At 40.1% G+C, this 26,052-nt stretch overlaps 1 protein-coding gene across 1 annotated transcript in view; it reads right to left on the bottom strand.

The window, feature by feature from the left end:
• The window catches only part of arhgap42a (Rho GTPase activating protein 42a), a 111,021-nt gene that overhangs the window by 42,080 nt on the left and 42,889 nt on the right, over positions 1 to 26,052 (bottom strand). The window contains exons 4-6 of the mRNA XM_060936107.1: positions 21,367 to 21,438; positions 3,194 to 3,295; positions 2,971 to 3,081 (exon numbers count right to left, since the gene is read on the bottom strand). Of these exons, the coding sequence (XP_060792090.1) occupies positions 2,971 to 3,081; positions 3,194 to 3,295; positions 21,367 to 21,438 (285 nt within the window). The remainder of the gene's footprint in view (positions 1 to 2,970; positions 3,082 to 3,193; positions 3,296 to 21,366; positions 21,439 to 26,052) is intronic.

Raw genomic sequence — 26,052 nt, 5'->3', positions numbered from 1 at the left:
GACAGCTACCAACCGCAGTGGTTGAAGGCTACCATGTGCTTCCTCTGAGACATGTGAAGCCACCACAGCTTTTTCGAACTGCAGCTCAAACTATAATCACAGGGCAGCTGAACACCCATAGTAAAGTGCTAACTGCCCTGTTTAAGGAAGAAAGTAACACAATCTACGTTCTCTTGGACTCCCAGCCAAGGATGGGTGTGGCATTGTCAGGATTCCTTGGTTGTAAATGATGTCTTGTTTTACTAGATACTTTATTAAAGCACGTACATTGGGGCAAAAAAGTATTTAGTCAGTCACCAATTGTGCAAGTTCTCCCACTTAAAAAGATGAGAAAGGCCTGTAATTTTCATCATAGGTACACTTCAACTATGAGAGACAAAATGAGAAAAAAAATCCAGAAAAATCACATTGTCTGATTTTTAAAGAATTTATTTGCAAATTATGGTGGAAAATAAGTATTTGGTCAATAACAAAAGTTCATCTCAATACTTTGTTATATACCCTTTGTTGGCAATGACAGAGGTCAAACGTTTTCTGTAAGTCTTCACAAGGTTTTCACACACTGTTGCTGGTATTTTGGCCCATTCCTCCATGCAGATCTCCTCTAGAGCAGTGATGTTTTGGGGCTGTCGCTGGGCAACATGGACTTTCAACTCCCTCCAAAGACTTTCTGTGGGGTTGAGATCTGGAGACTGGCTAGGCCACTCCAGGACCTTGAAATGCTTCTTACGAAGCCACTCCTTTGTTGCCTGGGCGGTGTGTTTGGGATCATTGTCATGCTGAAAGACCCAGCCACGTTTCATCTTCAATGTCCTTGCTGATGGAAGGAGGTTTTCACTCAAAATCTCACAATACATGGCCCCATTCATTCTTTCCTTTACATGGATCAGTCGTCCTGGTCCCTTTGCAGAAAAACAGCCCCAAAGCATGATGTTTCCACCCCCATGCTTTACAGTAGGTATGGTGTTCTTTGGATGCAACTCAGCATTCTTTCTCCTCTAAACACGACAAGTTGAGTTTTTACCAAAAATTCTATTTTGGTTTCATCTGACCATATGACATCCTCCCAATCCTCTTCTGGATCATCCAAATGCTCTCTAGCAAACTTCAGATGGGCCTGGACATGTACTGGCTTAAGCAGGGGGACACGTCTGGCACTGCAGGATTTGAGTCCCTGGCGGCGTAGTGTGTTACTGATGGTAGCCTTTGTTACTTTGGTCCCAGCTCTCTGCAGGTCATTCACTAGGTCCCCCCGTGTGGTTCTGGGATTTTTGCTCACCGTTCTTGTGATAATTTTGACCCCACGGGGTGAGATCTTGCGTGGAGCCCCAGATCGAGGGAGATTATCAGTGGTCTTGTATGTCTTCCATTTTCTAATAACTGCTCCCACAGTTGATTTCTTCACACCAAGCTGCTTACCTATTGCAGATTCAGTCTTCCCAGCCTGGTGCAGGTCTACAATTTTGTTTCTGGTGTCCTTTGATAGCTCTTTGGTCTTGGCCATAGTGGAGTTTGGAGTGCGACTGTTTGAGGTTGTGGACAGGTGTCTTTTATACTGATAACGAGTTCAAACAGGTGCCATTAATACAGGTAATGAGTGGAGGACAGAGGAGCCTCTTAAAGAAGAAGTTACAGGTCTATGAGAGCCAGAAATCTTGCTTGCTTGTAGGTGACCAAATACTTATTTTACCAAGGAATTTACCAATTAATTCATTAAAAATCCTACAATGTGATTTCCTGGATTCTTTCCCCCCATTCTGTCTCTCATAGTTGAAGTGTACCTATGATGAAAATTACAGGCCTCTCTTATCTTTTTAAGTGGGAGAACTTGCACAATTGGTGGCTGACTAAATACTTTTTTGCCCCACTGTAACAGTCGTGCTATTTTTTATCATGTCGTTTCCCAGCAAGGTGGAATGGTAGTGCAGTGAGTAGTACTGTTGCCTCATAGCTCCAGGGTCTCTGGTTTGATCCTGAGCTTGGGTTCCTGGCTGTGTGGAGTTTTGCATGGTCTCTTCGTATCTGCTTGGATTTCCTCTAGCTTCTCAGGTTTCTTCCCACCTCCTGAAAACATGCTGCCAGCTGAGTTGGCTGCAATAATATTCACTAGATTTGTGTGAATGTGTGTACAGTGCTCTGTGATGGACTGGAGTCCAATTCAGGGTGTATTCCTGTTCAATGGGATAGTCTCTGGATCTAAGATAAATGAATGAATCTCCCAGCAACAGCAAAATACCATCAGCATGAATTCAGCAGAGGAGTTTCACTAAATATCTGACATTTGCAGTGCGTTTTCACTGGCTGTTACTTCAGATGGTGAGGGGTTGGACTAAGCTGTGGGAAATTACAGGGAAATTTATTCATTTTCAGTAAATATTTATCTTGGTCAGTGCTGTTGTGGTTTAAATTACATATAAGTCAGAAGTTTTTCTGATGTGTTACAAAACAGCCCTTTGCACACCCATATGGAAAAGATGTAAATAAATCTTATAAAATTTGTATGTCCTTTGTCTGAAACTTGTATGTAAAGCATACAACCGTGAAACCAGATATAAGATCCTTAGTAAATTTGAACAAAATGAAACTTGTATGATTTGTGTATTTATCAGAACAATATATGACAGTAATGCAAAAGTGGCCACTTTCAGGAGTAAATCATATTCCTTATATGATGTACAATACATGAAACATAAACTGAAGGTGATGGAAAGTTATTTTTTTTATAAGTTTCTTCTATTTCTTTTCCATATGGGCATGTTCACTTGTTACTCCCTTAACTTCATAGTCCCAGAGCAAAACTAAAGAAGTAAGCTTCAGATGTGTATTGGCCATACTTATACGTCTACCGAATTAAAATGTGTAGCCCTGCTTATTTGCTGTTCGGCCAGTCCGGCAAAAAAAAAAAAAGGAAACAAAGTGTGTGTGTGTGTGTGTGTGTCTATATATATATATATATATTCCTGTCCTCACCGGCTCAACAAACTCAAACTTCTTTTTCTCCTGCACTTCTTGAATCTTGAACACGTATTCAAGAGAAGCATCACAAAACATCTGTCGCTCCTTATTGATCTGGGTATCTGCCTGAAAAAGAGACAGACATACATATCAAAGAATTGGCCTAAAACACAATGAATGACAAATCAGACATGGTGAGTATATAATAAAACTTAATAAAAATTCTATGAAATGTTACCTCTTGTAAAAAGGACTCTTTCTTTTTTGAGGACAAATTCAGGTGTTTTTCCAGAAGTGTATAATATTTCTCGGTTTCCTTGTCAAATTTCTTCTTTCCCTCCTTCAAGAAAAATAAAAAGATAATGTTGATAACAAAACTGGAATTTCCTTTGCTGTAATTACAAAGATGAACATCTTGTGAAAAAAAAAACCCTGTTATATAACAGGCCAAACAAACTTCGTGCAAAAGCCTCATTAAAATGTTTTGAAGATGTCCATTTGTTTATTTGATTCGGATGGATATGGACAGAAGGTATTTTGATTGGCTGTCTAACCAGCAGGTGGCATGCTTGGTCCTGTCCACTGGACCAGCATGAAGGTGCATGCAAAGTCATTGAAGTAATATATATATATATATATGTGTGTGTGTGTGTGTGTGTGTGTGTGTGTGTATATATACATACAGTATATATAAAACTTAGAGTGGTGACGTCTGCTGAAACAGTCACAGCCAGAATCATAAGGTAAATTATTATTAGCTTCCCATCTCAAGCGATTTAAGATTGTAATGTTCAGGAAGTAAACAGACTCATGAGTTACTGAGGTGTCAGAACGTCAGAGTCACAAAACTGATGATTCATAGCACACACTCAAAAAAAGGGGGGTTTGTACTAAATTGTACCTTTCCTTGTCACTGGAGTGGTACTCTCAAGATTACATCTTCTATACTTTTAGTGTGTATCTATTACACTGAAATGTGCATGTAGTGTACTTTTAAACAAGAATGGTCCTTAAGATCCAATTATGTACCTTTAATTAATTTAAAGGTAAAATATATTCACTTTACCATGAAAAAAACCCCAAAACATAGCAAGGGTAAAAGTATGTACCCTTGAAAGTAACACTCCAGTGATAAAGAAAGGGACGGTTTTGTATCCTTTAAAAAAAGACGCAGACAGAGAACAAAGAACCACTGCTGTGAGCACTTTTTTCCATCGCTCACTGCTTTAAAGTGCTGATGACACGTTTTTGACATCTTTGGCGATGTTTTATAACATAAAAAGTAATTCCCGATGATCCATATATTAATTCACGAAGGCGCCTATTTTACAAGTTATGATAAAAAACGCGGCTATTTGGGCAAATTTGACGGGGCTGCAGCACCCAGGAGACGAAAGAGGAGGAGGAGCTATATGATGTCAGCGAAAGAACCTTCCTCCTAACTTACCAGTTTGTTGTTGATGCGACAGGTGTTCAGTTTGTCATTATTATTATTATTATTATTATACATTATTATACATTATATATATATATATATATATATATATATATATATATATATATATATATTAGTTATTATGCCTTCGCGTTGTGTTGCCGGCTTTTGCTCCAAAACCCACAAGGATGGGGTAAGTTTATTCAAGTTTCCCAGAGATCCCGAGCTGCATGCGAAGTGGGTGAAGCAAGTCAGGCGCACTCGTGACAAGTGGGAGCCCTCACCAACATCCATCCTGTGCTCTGAACACTTCGATTTGGATTGTTTTGACACCCTTCCCAGCTTAAAAGAATCTCTTGGGTGTTCAGTTCAGCACAAACGTGTGTTACTACCATCAGCAGTGCCTACACAATGTTGCCAGATTGGGAGGTTTACCGCCCAGTTGGGCGGTTTCAAGTGCATTTTGGTGGGTTTTGAACATATTTTGGGCTGGAAAACGTCAGCAGTATCTGTTGCCAGATACTGCTGACGTTTTCCAGCCCAAAATATGTTCAAAACCCACCAAAATGCACTTGAAATCGCCCAACTGGGCGGGAAACCTCCCAATCTGGCAACACTGCCAGTATTCCGGAGGGGGTCTACTAGTAGCTATGCCGGATCCAAAGACAGTCCTCCTGTCAGAACATGTGTTGTGAAACGACATAAGACAAAGGTACGTAGAGCTATAGATTCTACATGATAATCATAAATGTAATCATAAAGTCGGCGTGATATCAGTCATGCATTTGCTTGTGAAAGCTTGCGGCTTTCATGTAACTGCCGCCTAGCAACGAGAGGCAAAGGGTAAAGAGGGTAGGCTATCATAGATTCTATTCGGAAGAGATCAACACAATTCTAGACTCCCAGAAGAGGAAGAGCTAGCACTAGAGAGTTCACCGGTGTTTTCATGCGCCATTTCCATTGAGTAGAACCAGAGTAGAACAGCCAGTGAACCGCAGCGTGTTCTTCCGCTGACGTCACAACATGGCCGCGAGCCACGGACCCAGTTTTCTTGCGCTGTGCAATTAAAAGTTGGATATTCGCGTAACAACAGCTTCTTTTCACGTAATTATAACAAAAATCTAACATGTTTGCCATGTTGTATAGTTTATTTAAGAAATTGCATAGAGTCATGTTCGTGTCATCAGCCCTTTAATTCCCACCCATTAAGGATTATTAATTAATTAATATATACATAGAAAAGACTGGAACTAATGGAACTTTACTTGGAAACCTTCCTCGCTATATAAAACAGAAATCCACAGAATACAAGCATTTTTCAGTCCTGTTATCTTCAGATAATGATTTCTTGTTCTTGTAATCTCAAGATAACAAATTGTTTTTTCAAGATAGTAGAAGTGGGATTTTTTTGTTCACTTAACAAACCAAATGATGAGACTTGTAGCTAACGGGTCAAAAGAAGACCCAAACTCATGATACTTTTTAAATAACTATGTGATTACAGGAAACTAAAAATACATTTGTTTAAAAAAAAGTTATTGTACTCATTTCATACAACAATCACCTAGTTTTAAAGTAAACAACTCAGAAACTACAGTAGCTAGCTAACTAACACAAAGTACGCTCGCTGTATTTTCACCTTTGCACATGTATGTAGTACAAGATAAAGGGTCACATTCAAAAATCATGAGATAAGTTTGATTAATCATTAGTTTGACATTTGACTGACATTGTCATATTCTGTAGTATAAGCAGGAACAGGAAACAAATTTCTGACGACAACAAAAAAAGCCCCCGATGATTCACTGCAGGTTTGCAATTCACCGAGAACAACAAGGAACTTTGAGAGCACTAAGAACTTTGAAGAACAGTTTTCTTTACTGCACTCATTATACCTGGAAATAACCATCTCAGGTCTTTGACAATGTAGTGTTACAGCAGAGCAGGACAGTAAACAGTGAGTTATTGCGGCATTAGCATTAGCGTCATGAAACTGATGATTCATAGCAGGTGTGTAAAGCACTAACCACAGAGAACTGAGAACTTGTGATCGAGAGACGACAGCTGTAAATAAATCCTTGTTTCACCCTGGCCCTGTAAATCACTTGTAGAATAAACAAACCAGAATGTTTGATAGCTAATTAATTACCTAACAATATACCTACAATATGTTTAACTAAGCTAACCCTGTAGCTATCCACATGTAGACATAATAATCCTCAGACTGCCTGCAATGTTAAAGAAAAGTATTATTTTCTCCAGATCCTGAGTAAACTCACAAAATCATATAACAATGGTACACCGGAAAAAAAAGAAAAGAAAATTGGATATAAAACTATGTGATAAGAGTCACATCCCAAGATATTATCTTCCTTTTTAAACTGTACACAGTCATAACACTGCTAAACAACTCAAAATGTTGCTAGCTAACTTATTAATTAACAATATGTCTATAGCAATACATCCACATGCAGACACAACAATTTTATGATAATGGTATGCTAAAAAAAAATTCCAAAATATTCATTATCTTCACATTTTTAATTGTCCATAGTCATAAAACTAATTATTCACTGCAGGCATCAACAAATTAAAGCTGTTAAACTATTTGTTCCACTAATCACCTAGTGGAAATCTCATCTCATCTCATTATCTCTAGCCGCTTTATCCTTCTACAGGGTCGCAGGCGAGCTGGAGCCTATCCCAGCTGACTACAGGCGAAAGGCGGGGTACACCCTGGACAAGTCGCCAGGTCATCACAGGGCTGACACATAGACACAGACAACCATTCACACTCACATTCACACCTACGGTCAATTTAGAGTCACCAGTTAACCTAACCTGCATGTCTTTGGACTGTGGGGGAAACCGGAGCACCCGGAGGAAACCCACGCGGACACGGGGAGAACATGCAAACTCCACACAGAAAGGCCCTCGCCGGCCCCGGGGCTCGAACCCAGGACCTTCTTGCTGTGAGGCGACAGCGCTAACCACTACACCACCGCGCCGCCCCCTAGTGGAAATCACCTAGAAATAAACTACACAGAAACTATGCTAGCTAGCTCAGAGTTTGTTTGTTTTATTTCTTTTTTTAATCCTTATGCTGCATACTCTGTATTTCAGACTTCTGACTAGGAAAAATTCCTCAATTTGGAATTCCTAATTGGAAAGTTAGGAAGCTGTGCTAAACCTTACTTTCGCATATATCAACATGGGTGCTCATGTCGTCAACAATCATCATAGTCAAGTGCTAATTTTGAGTACTAAATAAATATGTATCAGAGGCTCCGATTGTTGGCGCGCCCGCGTCTAAGACGCACTATTTCGAATAATGAACGCATTGTCGAGAGGGGCAGGGGCCAATATGGACACGAGCATTTTATACCCTATTTGGAACATTTCGTGGCGTATTACTTGACTTCATGGTCTCAGTATCGAAAATCTTGCACAAATATGCAACTTCCAACATAATTATCTGGATATTCAACAGATTTCAGCATCAGATGAATTTGTTTTGACCGCTGCCATATTGAATATACGTCGGACCCGTTCGGACCTGTTCGTGTATTTACGCCGCCCCGTTTGTAGCGTCCCAAGCGAGTAAAACCTGATCCAAGTCTTTCGGTAGGTGGCGTCTTACGGTCTATGTACGAATATTCGAAAGAGACAAGAAAACATGGATAAGAAAAAAAAGAAAAATACATCTATTTTGTCATTCTTCGGCAGAGAGTACATTCACCTGAAAAAACTGATACCCCTGATACCCAAGGTAATTAGTCATACTAGATTTACAACAACAACTACTACTGCAACATCAACTACTACAACAGCAACCACTACTACTACCATCTGATTCTCTGAAATTAGAAGTAGAGATGATTAGAGACAAGCAGAATTAGATCGTCACAGCATGCAAAAAACAAACCCATTCTTGTGCTATAATTTACAAGGAGGAGATAATATAGATGTGATATATAGTGGCCTGTGGTTGAATTCCAAAATATTGCCACTGATTAAACAATATCTCAATATATTTGGTTGAAGCATTGATTTTTGTCATCTACATTGCTTCATATGGCTTCTAATACCAAAAAAAAAAACCAGAATTGAGAAGAAAAAAACAGCCCCTGGGCTGCCCCAGCTGTTCATTGGGCTCGCTTCGCTCACTAAGTTCGCTTCAACTGAAGGATAATCACTGGGCCCCCCATTGTAGAAATGGGCCCCTGTTTTTTCCCAAGAGGGGCCCTGTGGGCCTCTTGACCTGCAAAACAACCTGAGTCTTTGAAGTATATAGTCATACTTGCTTTAGATCAGAAGAAGAAACCTTTATATGTCACATGCACACTGAAATTCATCCTCTGCATTTAACCCATCTGAAGCAATGAACACACACACACCCAGAGCAGTGGGCAGCCACACCAGAGCACCCGGGGAGCAGTCAGGGGTTAGGTACCTTGCTCAAGGGCACCTCAGCCCAAGGCTGCCCCACATCAACCTAACTGCATGTCTTTTGATTGTGGGGGGAAACCAGAGCACCTGGAGGAAACCCACACAGACATGGGGAGAACATGCAAACTCCACACAGAAAGGCCCTCACCGGCTGCTGGGTTCAAACCCGGAACCTTCTTGCTGTAAGGCAACAGTGCTAACCACTACACCACCGTGCTGCCCTCAGACAACATACAGACATGTTAGTTGGTTAAATCTATAAGGCAAATATAAATAGTGAAAGCTGGCTTGCTTGTTGCTAGTTCATGAGCTTTTGGTACTTGGGCATAGCAAACAAATGATAAGCTTTCATGAAGGTACCCATGTTGTTTGAACGTCCAGGTTGCTTGGTAGCTTGAACATGAGGAAGTTGAAAATGGCGTAATTTTGTGCTCTGAATTCCCACTTCTGAGTTAAGCTGAATGCAGTATTACACAGCTATGTGTGGCAGCTAACAGAGTTCAGGCAGCCTACTTGAACCGACTTGTTCATCTTGATAACATGAAAAAAAAATCTCAAAAATAAAGAGACAGAAAAAATAATTATGCACTTTCTCTGTGGACTTCTAGCTAGGCTTCTGAAATATAAAGGCTGATGCAGCAAAATAAAATCCAAACTAGAGTTCATTTACTCAGTCAGACCTGATTAAAAATTAAGATTTGGTTTGTGAAAGTGTAATATTTGTCCAAATCATTTTCAAGACCTTCAGGAAAAGGATTCCTTTCTTGAGGTTGCAAGTGAAATCTGATCTAAACTGTTTGTTTTTCCTCTACACCACTAGCTGAACCTTTCCCATGACCCTTTCATGGACTCTGCAGACTGCAAACTTGCCAACTGACAAAGCAGAGGAATCGCATTTCTGACATGCTTACTCCAAGCCCATCTGCTGACTAACAATGACATCACCCTTCCTGAGCCTTTAGGGCTCTTGTTTAGGAGTTCTGAGAGGAAAACACATACAGTATTCTGAGCCTGAAAGAAAAAAAAATAGATGTTTGCATTGTTAGTATTAGTACTGGTGCGTGGTCTGATGAAGGTATAGATAGTTGTGTTCATGGTGAGATACTGAGATGTCAGTAATATGGTGTTTATGCCCTCATTTGTCATGTGTGCATGTCCATTCTTGTGTAGGAGGTTGAACAGCCGGACAGCCGTTGCCTTTGGCCTTTGTGGTCTGAATGTCGAAGCTGAACATGTTCCATCGCAGCTCTGCCTGAAGAATCTGGGACTGATACACCCAAATAAGGCAGCGTGTGTTCAGCTTTGGATCTTTCAGCAATGAGCTCATCAGGCAGTGCTTGGCTGAAAGGAGGTCACACTTCCAGCTCATCAGGACTCAGCAGAGTGCATCTTAATTCCCGATTCTTAACCACACTACTTATCTACACTACCGTTCAAAAGTTTGGGGTCACTCAGACAATTTTGTGTTTTCCATGAAAAGTCACACTTTTATTTACCACCATAAGTTGTAAAATGAATAGAAAATATAGTCAAGACATTTTTCTGGCCATTTTGAGCATTTAATCGACCCCACAAATGTGATGCTCCAGAAACTCAGGCCAAGTTTACATTAGACCGTATCTGTCTCGTTTTCTTTGCAGATGCACTGTCCGTTTACATTAAAACGCCTGGAAACGCTGGGAAACGGGAATCCGCCAGGGTCCACGTATTCAATCCAGATCGTGTCTGGTCCAGTGCTGTGTAAACATTGAGAATACGCGGATACGCTGTGCTGAGCTCTAGCTGGCGTCGTCATTGGACAACGTCACTGTGACATCCACCTTCCTGATTCGCTGGCGTTGGTCATGTGACGCGACTGCTGAAAAACGGCGCGGACTTCCGCCTTGTATCACCTTTCATTAAAGAGTATAAAAGTATGAAAATACTGCAAATACTGATGCAAATACTGCCCATTGTGTAGTTATGATTGTCTTTAGGCTTGCCATCCTTCCACTTGCAAGTGGTAAGTGACGCGCATGCCCGATATGCACTGAGATCACACACACAGCGGCTCAGTCCCGAATCACTGCTCGTGTGCTTCACTCATGCGCTCTGTGAGCTGCGCAGGGCCGGAGTGCGCACCCTCCAGAGGGCACTCGCTGTTCAGGGCGGAGTGATTTGGAGCGCAGGATGCCTGCGGAGCCGAGCGTATCCGTGTATTGGCATTGCTGTGTGCACGCGAATCGTGTATTGGCGTTGCTGTGTGCACGCTAATCGTTTTAAAAACGTTAATCTGATGATCCGCTGATACAGTCTAATGTAAACCCCACCTCAATCTGCTCAAAGGAAGGTCAGTTTTATAGCTTCTCTAAAGAGCTCAACTGTTTTCAGCTGTGCTAACATGATTGTACAAGGGTTTTCTAATCATCCATTAGCCTTCTGAGGCAATGAGCAAACACATTGTACCATTAGAACACTGGAGTGATAGTTGCTGGAAATGGGCCTCTATACACCTATGGAGATATTGCACCAAAAACCAGACATGTGCAGCTAGAATAGTCATTTACCACATTAGCAATGTATAGAGTGTATTTATGATTAGTTTAAAGTGATCTTCATTGAAAAGAACAGTGCTTTTCTTTCAAAAATAAGGACATTTCAAAGTGACCCCAAACTTTTGAACGGTAGTGTAAACCTGGTACTGAAATCCCCTATGCTACACATATTAACATTTTCCATTATCCCAACACACCTGACCCCACTCATTAAATTTAGGTATTTTAAGCAGCAGTCATACCTGTACAATCCTGTGCAATTTTCTAGGCTTTGCAATGATAAGGTTCTATCTCATATTTCTTCTTCGAATACATTCCTGAGGGACAAAACTTTAGTGCTCAATAGCTTAAAGCAGATACGCAGAACCATGGCCTCACTTTTGTTTATAAATGCCTTGAGACCTCAAGAATGGCACAGGAATAGTTTTAAGTGTTAACAATAAATCTAATATAGTAATTTTTACGATTAAAGTGATTCATATAGGTAGCGGTCTGAGTGAATGACCTTGATGTCTGCAACGTCACAGCAGGAAGTCTATCGGTCTCATCGCCATTGCCGCTATACTAAAACACAGAGCTGACTGCAACTCCGATCCTCCATTTTGAGCTAATTTATTGCCATGCCACATAGATGTGTTGCTGGACGGTGCAGCAATACGACAGAAGGTGGATTTACGTTGCATTCATGGCCCAAGAATGTTCAAACTGCAAAGATTTGGACGCATTTTGCGAAAAGTTCACGGGCACATTGGGTGCCTACGAAGCAGTCTCTCCTCTGCTCTGCACATTTTACTGAGGACTTGTACGAGACCTCTGATCTGTTGAGGAACGTTGGCTATACGCCTGTATTGAAAGAGGGTGCAGCACTAACAATTAAATAAACTACAAGAAAAGGTAAGTATTTATTTTATTTATTTTTTTAAAAGGAAAGTAAGTTCAGTTGCACCAGTTCTCCCGGAGTGTGAGCCGAGGGTTGTTGGTAAAACCCAGGATGGAACAGGACGTGACATATCGCTCGGGCAGTGACCTCCCCGCGGTTGTTGCTAAAACCGATGACGTCCTATCCCATCCCGGGTTTTAGCAATTACCTGAGCTGAGCAGTAATGGCAGCGTACTCAGTATGGAGAAAATGGAGAACGAGTGGAGCAGCCATCTGATTTCTCTGCTGGATATTGCTGCCATCTTACCCTTACGTGGAAGAAGCGAATGAACGGAGAACTGAACGAACAACTGAAAGTCAGATTGTTTCAAAACAATCGGCCACAAGATCGGCCTTCAAGAAGCGAGAACGCAGACAGGTAAGCTCCAACTCTCATTTGGATACAAAACAACAAAAAACACACATTGTTTACCTGCATTTAGATTAATACATGTAACTTGCATTGTGTGTTTAAGTTACCAGTATAAGATTATTTAATTTGCTTCAGAATGTGATTGTCTCAGTTCATCTGATTATTTAATTAGCCTTTTATGTTTTATCAGTGAAAATGCATGCATGTACATGTATGTTGCACAAGTTATAACACCTATCCTGTTTTAATGAGAGTCAACCCACAATCAATGAACTCAAATCAGTCTTAGCTGAGCAAGTTGGTGATGGTATTTCTTACTTTCACCATAAATTTTTATTTATATGACTTTGGTCGATAGCTGTCAAAGGCCTCGGCCTTAAAACCGGTTACCGCTTTGACGTCACACACTCAGGGCTGGCTGGCTCAGCGGGGCAGCTCGAATGCCAACTTTGAGGTCGATTTTAACTCTCAAAAATATATATTATTTTTTATTCCCATTTATGCAGCATACAAGAGTCAAGGATGGAGATACTATCCACTCAGAAATTTATTTTAAAATAAAGGTTCTGCATATCTCCCTTAAATACTGAGGTTGCATTGCCACCTCACAGCTCAAGGGCCTCTGGTTTGAAACTGAGCTTGGGTTTCTGTCTGTGTGGAGTTTCCTCCCAGCTCCCAAAAATATGCATGGATGTGTTGCTTATCTGCTTGTTAAGCCATGAAGTAATGACCAAATTTCTGGGGCCAAGCCTTATCTTCTCAACATGCCACAGAGCTGTGGCCCTCATTATTTCAATAGATCGAAGTTTAAAAAAAAAAAACCTATGCAGGTGCCATGAAAGACAATGTTTACTTGCTTTTAATATGTATAAAATGTAGTATCACCAAAAAGAAAGTTTAAAATGAAGAACAAAGAGCCGAGAGGGTGGGACAAACAGTGGTGATCAGTAATTATTTCGGGGGGACCATATTTATCAGTGATTAGTTGTGCACAGGACTAAGGCTATCAGTCAGTGCATTTACATGCACATAGAGAAAATCGAATTTCTGCCGTAGCTCGACTGAAATCGAAGTTCTAAATGCCATGGAAACACCTTAGCTAGGCTGAAATCGAACCGGATTTCTCGTAATCGAGCTACGCGACCTAGATTATGCGATTGTAGCCGAGCTACTTAGTGCATGTAAACCCTATCGAGCTACATAGTCGAGCTACTTACTTCAGCACTGCCCCTTCCGGAAGTGACGAGACCACAAGCGGGAAACACAACAGCCTCGGTTGGCATGACAACAGTAGTAGAAACGTGCACTTCTGGAGCAATGAGGAGATAGAGTTCATGCTCATTCAGCTTAAGGAGTTGAATATATATATATATATATATATATCGATGTTGCTGTCAGTGCTTAATTTGTGAAGTGGGAGGTCCCGGAACGCAGGAGGTGGGTGGGTCCGGCGACTCAAAAAAAAAAGGCGGGGGGTGGTTTACTATAACTTTACGCACACACGCCTATTGTGTGTGTAAAAAAAAAAAATAATAATATCAGACATTATGATCTTAGAAAATGCTTTAGTGACGAACAGTTACAGACAGTAATATGTCGTGATATTATGTTATAAAATATTATTTTTTATTAGGCTATATATTAAATTATATATTAAATTTATCTTCTAAAATAACAGACTGTACTCATATCACAACCGGTTTATTTCACCATTGGAGATCAGATCACACAAGAGTTAAAAGCAGTACCAGCAGGACTTCGTGGCTCAGGTGGATAAGGCGCCATGCCATAAATCTGGGGACCTGGGTTCAATTCCAACCTGTGGTTGTTTTCCAAGCCCTCCCTGTTTTTCTCCTGCTCATTTCCTGTCTCTACACTGTCCTATCCAATAAAGGTGGAAAAAGCCCAAAAAAGAGAATACTTTAAAAGCAGTGCCAGCAAACATAAGTGCAATCAATTCAAGTAATAGTTAAGAAATAAAGGGTTTACAAAACAAGTTGGAGAATTCATTTAAAAAATTTTAGTAAGCTTTCTTGTTTTTTTGCCATTTTTTCCACAGCGCAAGCTAACGGCTACAAAAAACCCGGTGTTCTATTGAGCGGAAGTATACACCCCATGTCCCTCCCTCTTCCCCTTTCGCATAGATTTTGTGGATGTCATAGGAGAGAAATCAACAACAGATATCAAAATCAAAACCGAACACTAAACAAAATTTTATTTACTTATTTAATTTATTGTTTGATTTTTTTCCCTTTGTGATGGTCACGGAGGTGATCTGATCCATTTAAATAGTTGCCGGAACACCGAATGAAATGAAAATAGCTGCCGGATCCGACAACAGAGGTTACGGATCTTGTTCCGTCATGTTCCGGCTCAAATTAAGCCCTGGTTGCTGTCCTCGTCGTCATTCTTCTTGTGAACACAGAACTGATAACTTTGTTTATACTCTTGAATAGCTCTTCTTCATGACGACAACCGGAAGTGTACCAACACGATGGGGTGTGTAGCGCCACCTGTGGCTCGGGTGCACAATGTACCTCACACAATAGCTCGATTTCCTTGTGTGCATGTAGGATTGGATTTCTCTGGCACCCCTGCTGGGACCCTTAGCTCGATTACCGACAGCAGCTCGATTTGGATGTGCATGTAAACGCACTGAGTGATTGGTCGTAAGTGCAAGTCAGGTGTTACGAACCTGATTTCTAAACTTGTATAACAGGAGCAGTGATGTGAGCTGGAGAGCTGTATTGAGTTCAAGACACTCACTAATGTGTGCTGAAAAAGTGGCTATATCTGTTGCTAGCCTTTTTTTTTTTAAATTAAAGTCACTAAAACGGTTTAAAAAAAAAATCACCAAATCTAGCGACGAAGTATTTACAATGGCAACAATGAAGGTTGTTTGGCAGCAGAAACGGTTACTGATGTCAGACTTAACAAGTGGATACTAAATTGACTGGAGGTGTGAATGCGCATGTGAATGGGTGTGCATGGTGCCCTGCGATGGACTGATGTTCCATCCAGGGTGTATTCCTGTGTTGTGCTCAGTATTCAGGTTCCACCCTGACCTTGATCAGGATAAAACGATTACTGAAGACTGAAAGAACGAACAGAATTATCAGACCAAACCATGTATTCTGTTGTCACTGCACTGTTTATCTATTGTCCTGTGTATTCACTGTTCTGTCTATTTTGTTCTGTGAACTTATTGTGTTGTGCTTGTCTCACACTTGTGTAATTGCATTTTATCTAATCTTGGGTACTGTATTACTGTACTGTTATGTGTTGTACCATGGTCCTGTAGAAACCCTCATCCCTAACCCGAGTAATTTTCAGTGTCCTGAACTGCAAACAAGACATTAAGAAAATAATGAGGCAAATGTCCGGTGTAACTGCTACATAAAAATTCTATTTACTTAGAAAGAAAAGGCCACAGTCCGACCCTCTTGACTTCTCTGGGCTTGTGTTTCCCAAAGTTCATCTCAGTGAACTCAAAGCAAAGCGAAATTAACTGCTACCGGAAGCGAACTTTCACAGGCCATTTTTATTAATGTTCAGTCTGACCACTTCACTGAGTCCACTGAGAGGAAGAACACTGTAGCTGTAGCCCAAATAACAGAATTCATGTCTAATTGGTGATCTTTCTGGAATGACAGTTATTTTAGGAAACGTCCCAAACATTGGAACACATGGAATCCATCCGAACAACATTTTTGACTAGTCCTTAGTCTCGAACACTAAGAAATTCCCACAGTGCACTATGAGCATATGTTAGTTTTTATTCAAGTTTATTTATTTTTATAGTGCTTTTAACAATAGACATTGGCGCAAAGCAGCTTTACAGAATTTTAATGACTTTAAACATGAGCTAATTTTATCCCTGATCTACAGTTAGGTCCATAAATATTTGGACAGAGACAACATTTTTCTAATTTTGGTTCTGTACATTACCACAATGAATTTTGAACAAAACAATTCAGATGCAGTTGAAGTTCAGACTTTCAGCTTTAATTCAGTGGGTTGAACAAAATGATTGCATAAAAATGTGAGGAACTAAAGCATTTTTTAAACACAATCCCTTCATTTCAGGGGCTCAAAAGTAATTGGACAAATTAAATAATTGTAAATAAAATGTTCATTTCTAATACTTGGTTGAAAACCCTTTGTTGGCAATGACTGCCTGAAGTCTTGAACTCATGGACATCACCAGACGCTGTGTTTCCTCCTTTTTAATGCTCTGCCAGGCCTTTACTGCAGCGGTTTTCAGTTGCTGTCTGTTTGTGGGCCTTTCTGTCTGAAGTTTAGTCTTTAACAAGTGAAATGCATGCTCAACTGGGTTGAGATCAGGTGACTGACTTGGCCATTCAAGAATATTCCACTTCTTTGCTTTAATAAACTCCTGGGTTGCTTTGGCTTTATGTTTTGGGTCATTGTCCATCTGTATTATGAAATGCCGACCAATCAGTTTGGCTGCATTTGGCTGGATTTGAGCACACAGTATGTCTCTGAATACCTCAGAATTCATCCGGCTGCTTCTGTCCTGTGTCACATCATCAATAAACACTAGTGACCCAGTGCCACTGGCAGCCATGCATGCCCAAGCCATCATACTGCCTCTGCCGTGTTTTACAGATGATGTGGTATACTTTGGATCATGAGCTGTACCACGCCTTCACCATACTTTTTTCTTTCCATCATTCTGGTAGAGGTTGATCTTGGTTTCATCTGTCCAAAGAATGTTCTTCCAGAACTGTGCTGGCTTTTTTAGATGTTTTTTAGCAAAGTCCAATCTAGCCTTTTTATTCTTGAGGCTTATGAGTGGCTTGCACCGTGCAGTGAACCCTCTGTATTTACTTTCATGCAGTCTTCTCTTTATGGTAGATTTGGATATTGATACGCCTATCTCCTGGAGAGTGTTGTTCACTTGGTTGGCTGTTGTGAAGGGGTTTCTCTTCACCATGGAAATTATTCTGCGATCATCCACCACTGTTGTCTTCTGTGGGCGTCCAGGTCTTTTTGCACTGATGAGTTCACCAGTGCTTTCTTTCTTTCTCAGGATGTACCAAACTGTAGATTTTGCCACTCCTAATATTGTAGCAATTTCTCGGATGGGTTTTTTTCTGTTTTCGCAGCTTAAGGATGGCTTGTTTCACCTGCATGGAGAGCTCCTTTGACCGCATGTTTTCTTCACAGCAAAATCTTCCAAATGCAAGCGCCACACCTCAAATCAACTCCAGGCCTTTTATCTGCGTAATTGAGAATGACATAACGAAGGAATTTCCCACACCTGCCCATGAAATAGCCTTTGAGTTAATTGTCCAATTACTTTTGGTCCCTTTAAAAACAGGGTGGCACATGTTAAGGAGCTGAAACTCCTAAACCTTTCATCCAATTTTAATGTGGATACCCTCAAATGAAAGCTGAAAGTCTGGACTTTATGTCCATGTCCATTATATAACTATAACTTGAATATGTTTCAGTAAACAGGTAAAAAAACAAAATTTGTGCCAGTGTCCAAATATATACAGACCTAACTGTATTATTCAGAGACAGTATGAGTAGAGACAGGCCACGACTTAAAATATGAATGGGGTAATGCATATAAATCAACATGGTGGTGGTATTATGTAACTTGTCCCGCCACTCAGTAAAAAAGACAATGCTACTTCAAAAACGTATGCCCCATCTGATTCGTACACTGACATACAGCAGATATAGGGCACTTTGCTCCACAAGTTAATGAGATGCATGCATGTACAATAGTTGGGGCAAATTAAAAAAAAAAAACTGTTTTATTGAGTCAAAGGCTATACATTATTTGTACTACAAGCCTAAATCAGAAAAAGTTGGGACGGTATGTTGAATTTGAACTTAAAACTGAAAACAATGATTTGTAAATAATCTTTGACCTGCATTGCATTCAAAAGAATACAACAGCACATTATTTGATGTCTTACCTCGTGAATTTTATTGGTGGGCACGGTGGTGTAGTGGTTAGCACTGTAACCTCACAGCAAGAAGGTTCTGGGTTCAAGCCCAGCGGCCGACGGGGGCCTTTCTGTGTGGAGTTTGCGTGTTCTCCCTGTATCTGCGTGGGTTTCCTCTGGGTGCTTTGGTTTCCCCCACAGTCCAAAGACATGCAGTTAGGTTAACATGGGGTGGCCTTGGACTGAACTGCCCTTGAGCAAGGCACCAAACCCCGAACTGCTCCCCGGGCACTGTAGCATACCTGCCGTGTGTGTGTTCACTGTTTCAGATGGGTTAAATGCAGAGGCCGAATTTCACTGTGCTTGTGACAAATGCTTCTTCTCTCTCTTCACATTTATTAAAATTTTGATTCTTGCAACACATTAAAAAAAGTTGGGATGGCAAAGTATTTCCCACTTTGTAATGTTGCCATTCCTTCTCACAACACTTAAAAGATGTTTAGGGACTGAAGACACCAAGTGATGAAGCGTTTCAGGTGTTATTTTTGGCCCATTGCTCCTGCAAACAGGTCTTAAGGTGTGCAACAGCCTTTTCAAAGGTCAAAGAATATTTTCTGTTTCAAAATTGCCAAACATTCTCTATTATTCTGTTTATATTGTTTGAGTGTTTAGTCTGTCTAGTTCCTATCTAGAGTGTTTATACTGTTTATATTGTTTGTTTTTTTCAATTATTCTATTTTTATTTATTGCATTGCCAGTTTGCACCGTGGGTCAGAGAGGATTGATATTTCATCTGTGCTGTATGTCGAGCATGTATAGCATATTTGACAATAAAGTTGACTTGACTTGACTATTGGGGACAGAGGGGACAGGCACCCTCTTCTTCCACAGCCACGCCTTTGTAATGTGTACAGAATGTGGTTTTGCATTGTCCTGTTGAAATATCCCTGGAAAACATGTCGTCTTGAAGGCAGCATATGTTGCACCAAAATCTCACTGTACTTTTCTGCATTAATGCTGCCATCACAGAAGTGTATGTTACCTTTGACAAGGGCACTGACACAACCCCATACCATGACAGACCCTGGCTTTTCGACTTGTTTCTGGGAACAATCTGGATGGTCCTTTTTGTCTTTGGCCTGGAGCACATGGTGTCCATTTCTTCCAAAGAAGACCTGAAATACTGATTTGTCTGACCACAATACACGTCTCTAGTGTGATGGTCCATCCCAGATGCCTCCAAGCCCAGAGAAGTCAATGGTGCTTCCGAACACAGTTAACATCAGGCTTCCTTTTTCCACAGTAAAGTTTTACCTTGGATTTGTGGATGTAACTCTGTATTGTGGTGTTTGACAAAGGTTTGCCAAAGTAATCCTGAGCCCATATCAGCTCTAGATGAATGATGGTTCTTGACGCAGTGCCATCTGAGGGATCGGAGATCACGGATGTTCAGCTTAGGCTTGTGGCCTTGCCCTTTAAACACTGAAATTCCTCCAGATTCCTTGAATTGTTTAATGATATGATGCACCATAGAGGGTGAAATAACCAAATCCCTTCCTATCTTTCTTTGAGGAACATCGTTTTTAAACATTTCAATAATTTTCTCACACATTTCTTGACAAACTGGAGATTCTCAGCCTATCTTTGCTCTTCAAAGACTAGACCTTTCCTGAATACTGCTTTTGTACCAAATCATAATTACAATCACATATGGATATCAGCTGTTTCAAAGCACATCATTATTTCGTTGTTTCACCTCATTACTAGCTCTAAATTGCCCAAGTCACAAATTTTTTGGAAGGTATTACAGGTCTGAAATGCAGGAATGGGTGTATCTTAACAAATGAAATGAAGTTGACCAAAGAAAACATGAAGTATCTTGGGTTCATACCGTCTGTAATGAAATACAAGTCAAAATAAATTTAGAAATGACTGCTTTCTTTTTTTTTTTAATTTGCAATTTCCATATCGTCCCAACTTTTATTGATTTGGGGGTGTACTTTTGTCACATTTTCACATCTGTTTCAAAGCCGTGTCTGAAACATCATTTTATTCATCTGTTTCTGGTACATGGTCTCTCCCCATTCAAGTAGATAGAAGTCTGGTCTTGTATCAATGAAAATACCTGCCCAGAAGTGTAGCCAAGATGGGAACTAAGTGGACAGACTTTATGACACGAAATGGCTGTAAGCAGTGAGCTGTTGCAAAAATAACATTTAGTTAAAGCATCATATTAACTTGTTTATTATGTCTCTCAACTGTCTGTTAAACTTTAGGTGAGTGCCATGAATGACGCTCTCTAGCCATTTATTAACCTGGGAGCTACTAACCAGGATACAGAATTTTTTTTTCTGAAGTTGACACACTGAAGTTAGGATGTTCTTTCCTAGAAAGTCTTTGTGAAGTAATATCGAGATATACTCTCCATGTCAAGTTTAATAAGAACCATTCTCTCAAACACTAGTGTTTGGCACACAGCCTAAAAGCTTCAGTTCAGGGCCAGGATTATGAAGCCGTTAATCTAGTAAATATATCATACGGCTGCAGTGGCTTCATTTAATGCTGGGTCTTCTTTTAATGTTGGCGCATGTGGCATTACTGAATCTGGTTATAATTTTGCTGTTCCTTAACAGGTGTTTGCAATTTCCCCCCTTCCTGCAGAGTCTCAGCATGAACCTACATTGAATTATGTACAGGATTATGTCGCAATAAGGTTAAAAATGACTCTCTGCTGAAATGTGAAGAATAAATTTACAATGGGAATCTGAAGAACTTACTTTGGCAGCGCCAATTTGCTCCTTGCGAAACTTCTCCAGCGGCGTGATCAAGACGTCATCGGCATTCTGTATCTGAATCAAATCACAATTTGATAAGAATGTTTAAAAGGAAACTCCAGTGCAATTCTTTGTAGACAGTTTCTCTGAAAAACAAAAAAAAAGCAATTTGTAACTCCTGTGAGTTTTGCCTGGGTCTGAGAACCTTGAGAAAATATGCGGCGCAGTTTGCCAGTGCAGAATGGTTGAGAGGAACGTTGCTATTGTTGGTTTTCTGTGCATTCCTTAGTACAGCATAGTAATGATCCATTTATACAAGAAAATACCTCTTGATTAGGATGTTTAGGCTGATTTTAATGCAGAACTTAATAATATTAGCTCTCAATAGCACCAGAAACATGAGTAGAGCTAGAATCTACAATCCCAATTGCAAAAAAGTTGGGACACTGTGTAAACTGTAAATAAAAACAGAATGCGGTAATTTGCAAATCATGGAAACCCTATATTTCATTGAAAATAGTACAAAGACAACATATCAAATGCTGAAACTGCATGTTAAATGCAAGTTAAAACCATATATAAACAATATCCAGAAACACCGCCACCTTCTCTGGGCCTGAGTTCTTTTACGATAGACTGAGGTGAAGTGGAAAATTGTCCACTACTCAAAAATATTCTACAATTCTACTCAAAAGTAGAAATTCTTTTTTAGAGCTCATGGACACTACGTCCTCCAAGCTAAAGAGGAGAGGGATCATCCGGCTTGTTATCAGTGCACAGTTCAAAAGTCAGCATCTGTAATGGTATGAGGGTGCATTAGTGCACATGACACGGGTAGCTTGTACATCTGAGAAGGCATCATTAATGCTGAATGATATATACATGTTTCAGAGCAATATGCTGCCATCCCACGGTGGTGTAGTGGTTAGCGCTGTCGCCTCACAGCAAGAAGGTCCTGGGTTCGAGCCCCGGGGCTGGCGAGGGCCTTTCTGTGTGGAGTTTGCATGTTCTGTCCGTGTGGGTTTCCTCCGGGTGCTCCATTTTCCCCCACAGTCCAAAGACATGCAGGTTAGGTTAACTGGTGACTCTAAATTGACCATAGGTGTGAATGGTTGTCTGTGTCTATGTGTCAGCCCTGTGATGACTTGTCCAGGGTGTACCCCGCCTTTCGCCTGTAGTCAGCTGGGATAGGCTCCAGCTTGCCTGCGACCCTGTAGAAGGATAAAGCGGCTAGAGATGATGAGATGAGATGCTGCCATCCAAACAAAAATCGTTTTCAGGGAAGGCCTTCCTTCTTTCAGCAAGACAATGCCAAACCGCTTTCTGCACATATTAAAACTGCATGGCTCCATGGTAAAAGAGTCCAGGTGCTAAACTGGCCTGCTTGCAGTCCATACCTGTCTCCTATTTAAAACATTTGATGCACTATGAAGGGAAAAATACGATAAAGGAGACCCCAAACTGTTGAGCAACTGAAATTGTATATCAGGCAAGAATGGGACAACATTTCTCTTTCAAAACTACAGCAATTGGTCTCCTCAGTTCCCAAATGTTTACAGTGTGTTGTTAAAAGTAGAGGTGATGCAACACAGTGGTAAACATGCCCGTCCCAACTTTTTTGAAATGTGTTGCTGACATCAAATTCAAATGAGCATATATTTTTCAAAAAACAATAAAGTTTCTCAGTTTCAACATTTGATATGTTGTTTTGTACTATTTCAATTAAATATAAGGTTTCCATGAGTTGCAAATTATCGCATTCTGTTTTTATTTACAGTTTACACAGCATCCCAACTTTTTTGGAATTGGGGTTGTACTTAGATATAATACATAAGTATCAATTTAGGGAATTTGTACTTCGCTGAATATAACTGGAATTTAAAAGTTATGTTACTCATTTACATTTAGACCTTCAAAGTACTTGCTGCAAATCTAAAATATGATGTAAATGTTTCTTTGGCACATTTTTTGTGGAAAGCAGTAACATTTTATTATTAACTTTTTAAACTGTTTATGAGTTGTGCCAGTGAAGCCCAAGCAAGGCTACATTAACTTTTTTGATTTCATAACATCATGAGATTTTATTATAAAAATAAAGCAAAAAGTTTTGGTTTGCACCATGCGCACACACGTGCACGCACACACACGCACGCACACACACGCACGCACAACTAATGAGTATATTTTAACAAACAAACAAACAAACAAACAAACAAACAAACACAGTACTGTGCAAAAGTCTTAGGCCCACTATTTTTTTCCATACAAGCTTTGCTATAGATTTCTATTTTATGACGTCGACATTATTGAGTCAGTACAAAAACATTTTAGAGTCCAAACGTTCGTTTTCCAGCACAAAATTAAATGTTACAGAAAAAAAAGTTTGTATCTGAGCAGCATATTATATCAGAGACCACTTTTCAGATTAAAAAAGAAAACATAATGAAGGCTGCTGGGTTTTGGTGCAAAATTAAGAAGCGAGTCTGACAGTCAAAATGTCCAGAAGAACTGTGGCTGGTTCTGCAAGATGCTCAGTAAAACCTACAGCTCATTTTCTTATAAAACTGCACTCATTGTACCGGAGACTACTATTTATTTTTATTATTTTTTTTTTTAAAGCAAAGGGTCGTCTCACACCAAATATTGACCTTGTTTCATTTATTATGGCTTCCTGCTGTTTACAGTATTTTTTTTAATGTTGGAACATTTCATTTCATTATTTTTAAGCCATTTTTGGTCTACAGCATTTCTTTATATGTGCCTAGGACTTTTGCACAGTATGGTTTATCAAGTACATAAAAAATACAGCTTGCCTACATTTTTATAGTATTAATTGCAGATTATAATTACAGCAATCAGAGTGTGATTTAGCACATAAACTAATACACTAAAACAGCATATGGAAAATGGTACATATTCAACACCAGGATCTCCTAGATTGCACTGTGGCCTACAAACATGGCCTACCAATCCCCAGCATACAACTTCACTCCCACATTCAAAATCAGTTGACTTCCACACACACCTGGACTTAATCACACACACACACACACACACACACACACACACACACACACTATAAATACAATCTTCAGACACTTAATAGATGTGAAGTATCACTTTGTGTTTACGTCTGACGTACCAAGGCTTTGTAATCAGTGTTCAATATCCAGGTTCAGAATCTTGTTTTTTCATCCTCTGGATTTTTGATTCTGGATTAGCTATGTTTAGTCTGTTGGCCGCCTGACAATCTGCCTGTTTTTTTGACCACATTTTTGCCTCGCGAGTTGGATTTGTTTGCCTGTCTGCTCTGAATAAAGCATTTACCTGCTGACTGACTGGCGTTTTGCTCACAGTTATGCAGACAGAGTTCCTGTGGTTGGGATAAAAAAGGGAGCTGACATTAGCAAATGGTTAATCTTGATTGGTATTTTGGTAGCTTTGAAGTGAAAATGTCAGAAAAAAAGAAATTCAGAAAACGCAAAAATCAGGACATAACCTGTAACTAACAGTAAAAAGATAATTGTGAAATTGACTTGACTGGCTTGAAGAGTTTCAGACAATTATCATACTTTCCCCTAAACATCACTTTTTTCTGTACTTTTCTCACACCTGAAAATAAGTCAAATTCAACCTAAAACATCTAAAAGGCTTGGCGCCTGCAGCTGGTTCACAGCTCTGGCATCATAATTTGTCCTTGGCCAGCATTAAAATAATCAAAGAAAAATTATCCAGAGCAACTCTTCTCGTATACTGTACAATAACGGTACTATAATTAGCAGCACTTTCGTTTCATAGTCTCAATTGGAAAAACACACAATTACATACTTAAGTTCCTTTTATATACTTTCCCAGGCACCAAGTGGTGGGCTTCTAGTCTCACTAGAGAATTGCCCAAAATAGGTTCCACATGCTTGCCTGTGCACAGCCCTCCCCCTACCAAACTGACAGTCTGTCTCCACAACCCTGATCTGCCTACGTCAAAACCAATGCAACCTGAACTTCTAATGGAGCTGGACAGACTCCAAGCAGCTCCAGATGTAAGATATGAACCTTTCAGAGAACAGTAACAAATTTGCTGTTGAGAGATGTGCGCTTGACGTGTGTTTCCTGGACTCAAGGCTTCTAGATTGTAACAGAACCTTAAAGAAATATTTTGCACCTAAAACGTGTCACGAAGTGTAATAATAATTCGACTTTGTGTACAGATTAAAAAAAAAAACATCTAAAAATATTTTCAATACGATGTTCAGAAGAAACTGAGTCGTGTTGAGGCTGTGAAGTTCCACACAGGAGCTGACAGTGAGTGCTCGATTCATTGAAGGAACTGGCCTTTCAGCACTTTACAAGGGCTGAGGATTTCCTCATTTCAGTGGCCAGACAGTCATGCTGTCGGCTTGAGTGTATCGCTCATAACACAAGTTCCCATGGCCCCTTAGAGCCCAAGAGGAAACTCACTTCTTACATCAGTCCGTTTCATCATGTGGGAAAATGCCTCCCTTTTAAAACAGATATATCTGGCTGCCTGCCCTAGCTTACAGTGCATGCTCTAAATACCCTCAGATACGCAGTAGGAGGACTTCAGGTGACATTTAGATACATAATAAGGTATTAATGATTTTTTCCCCCCTCGATAAGAAGTAAGGAATAAAATACTTGGGGCTGTGATGTTATAGTTAATTATTTTCT

Source organism: Neoarius graeffei, chromosome 12, assembly GCF_027579695.1.
Source record: "Neoarius graeffei isolate fNeoGra1 chromosome 12, fNeoGra1.pri, whole genome shotgun sequence".
NCBI classification, from domain to species: domain Eukaryota; kingdom Metazoa; phylum Chordata; class Actinopteri; order Siluriformes; family Ariidae; genus Neoarius; species Neoarius graeffei.
Note: the sequence above shows the minus strand (reverse complement) of the source record. Positions and strands in the feature narration are given on the sequence as shown.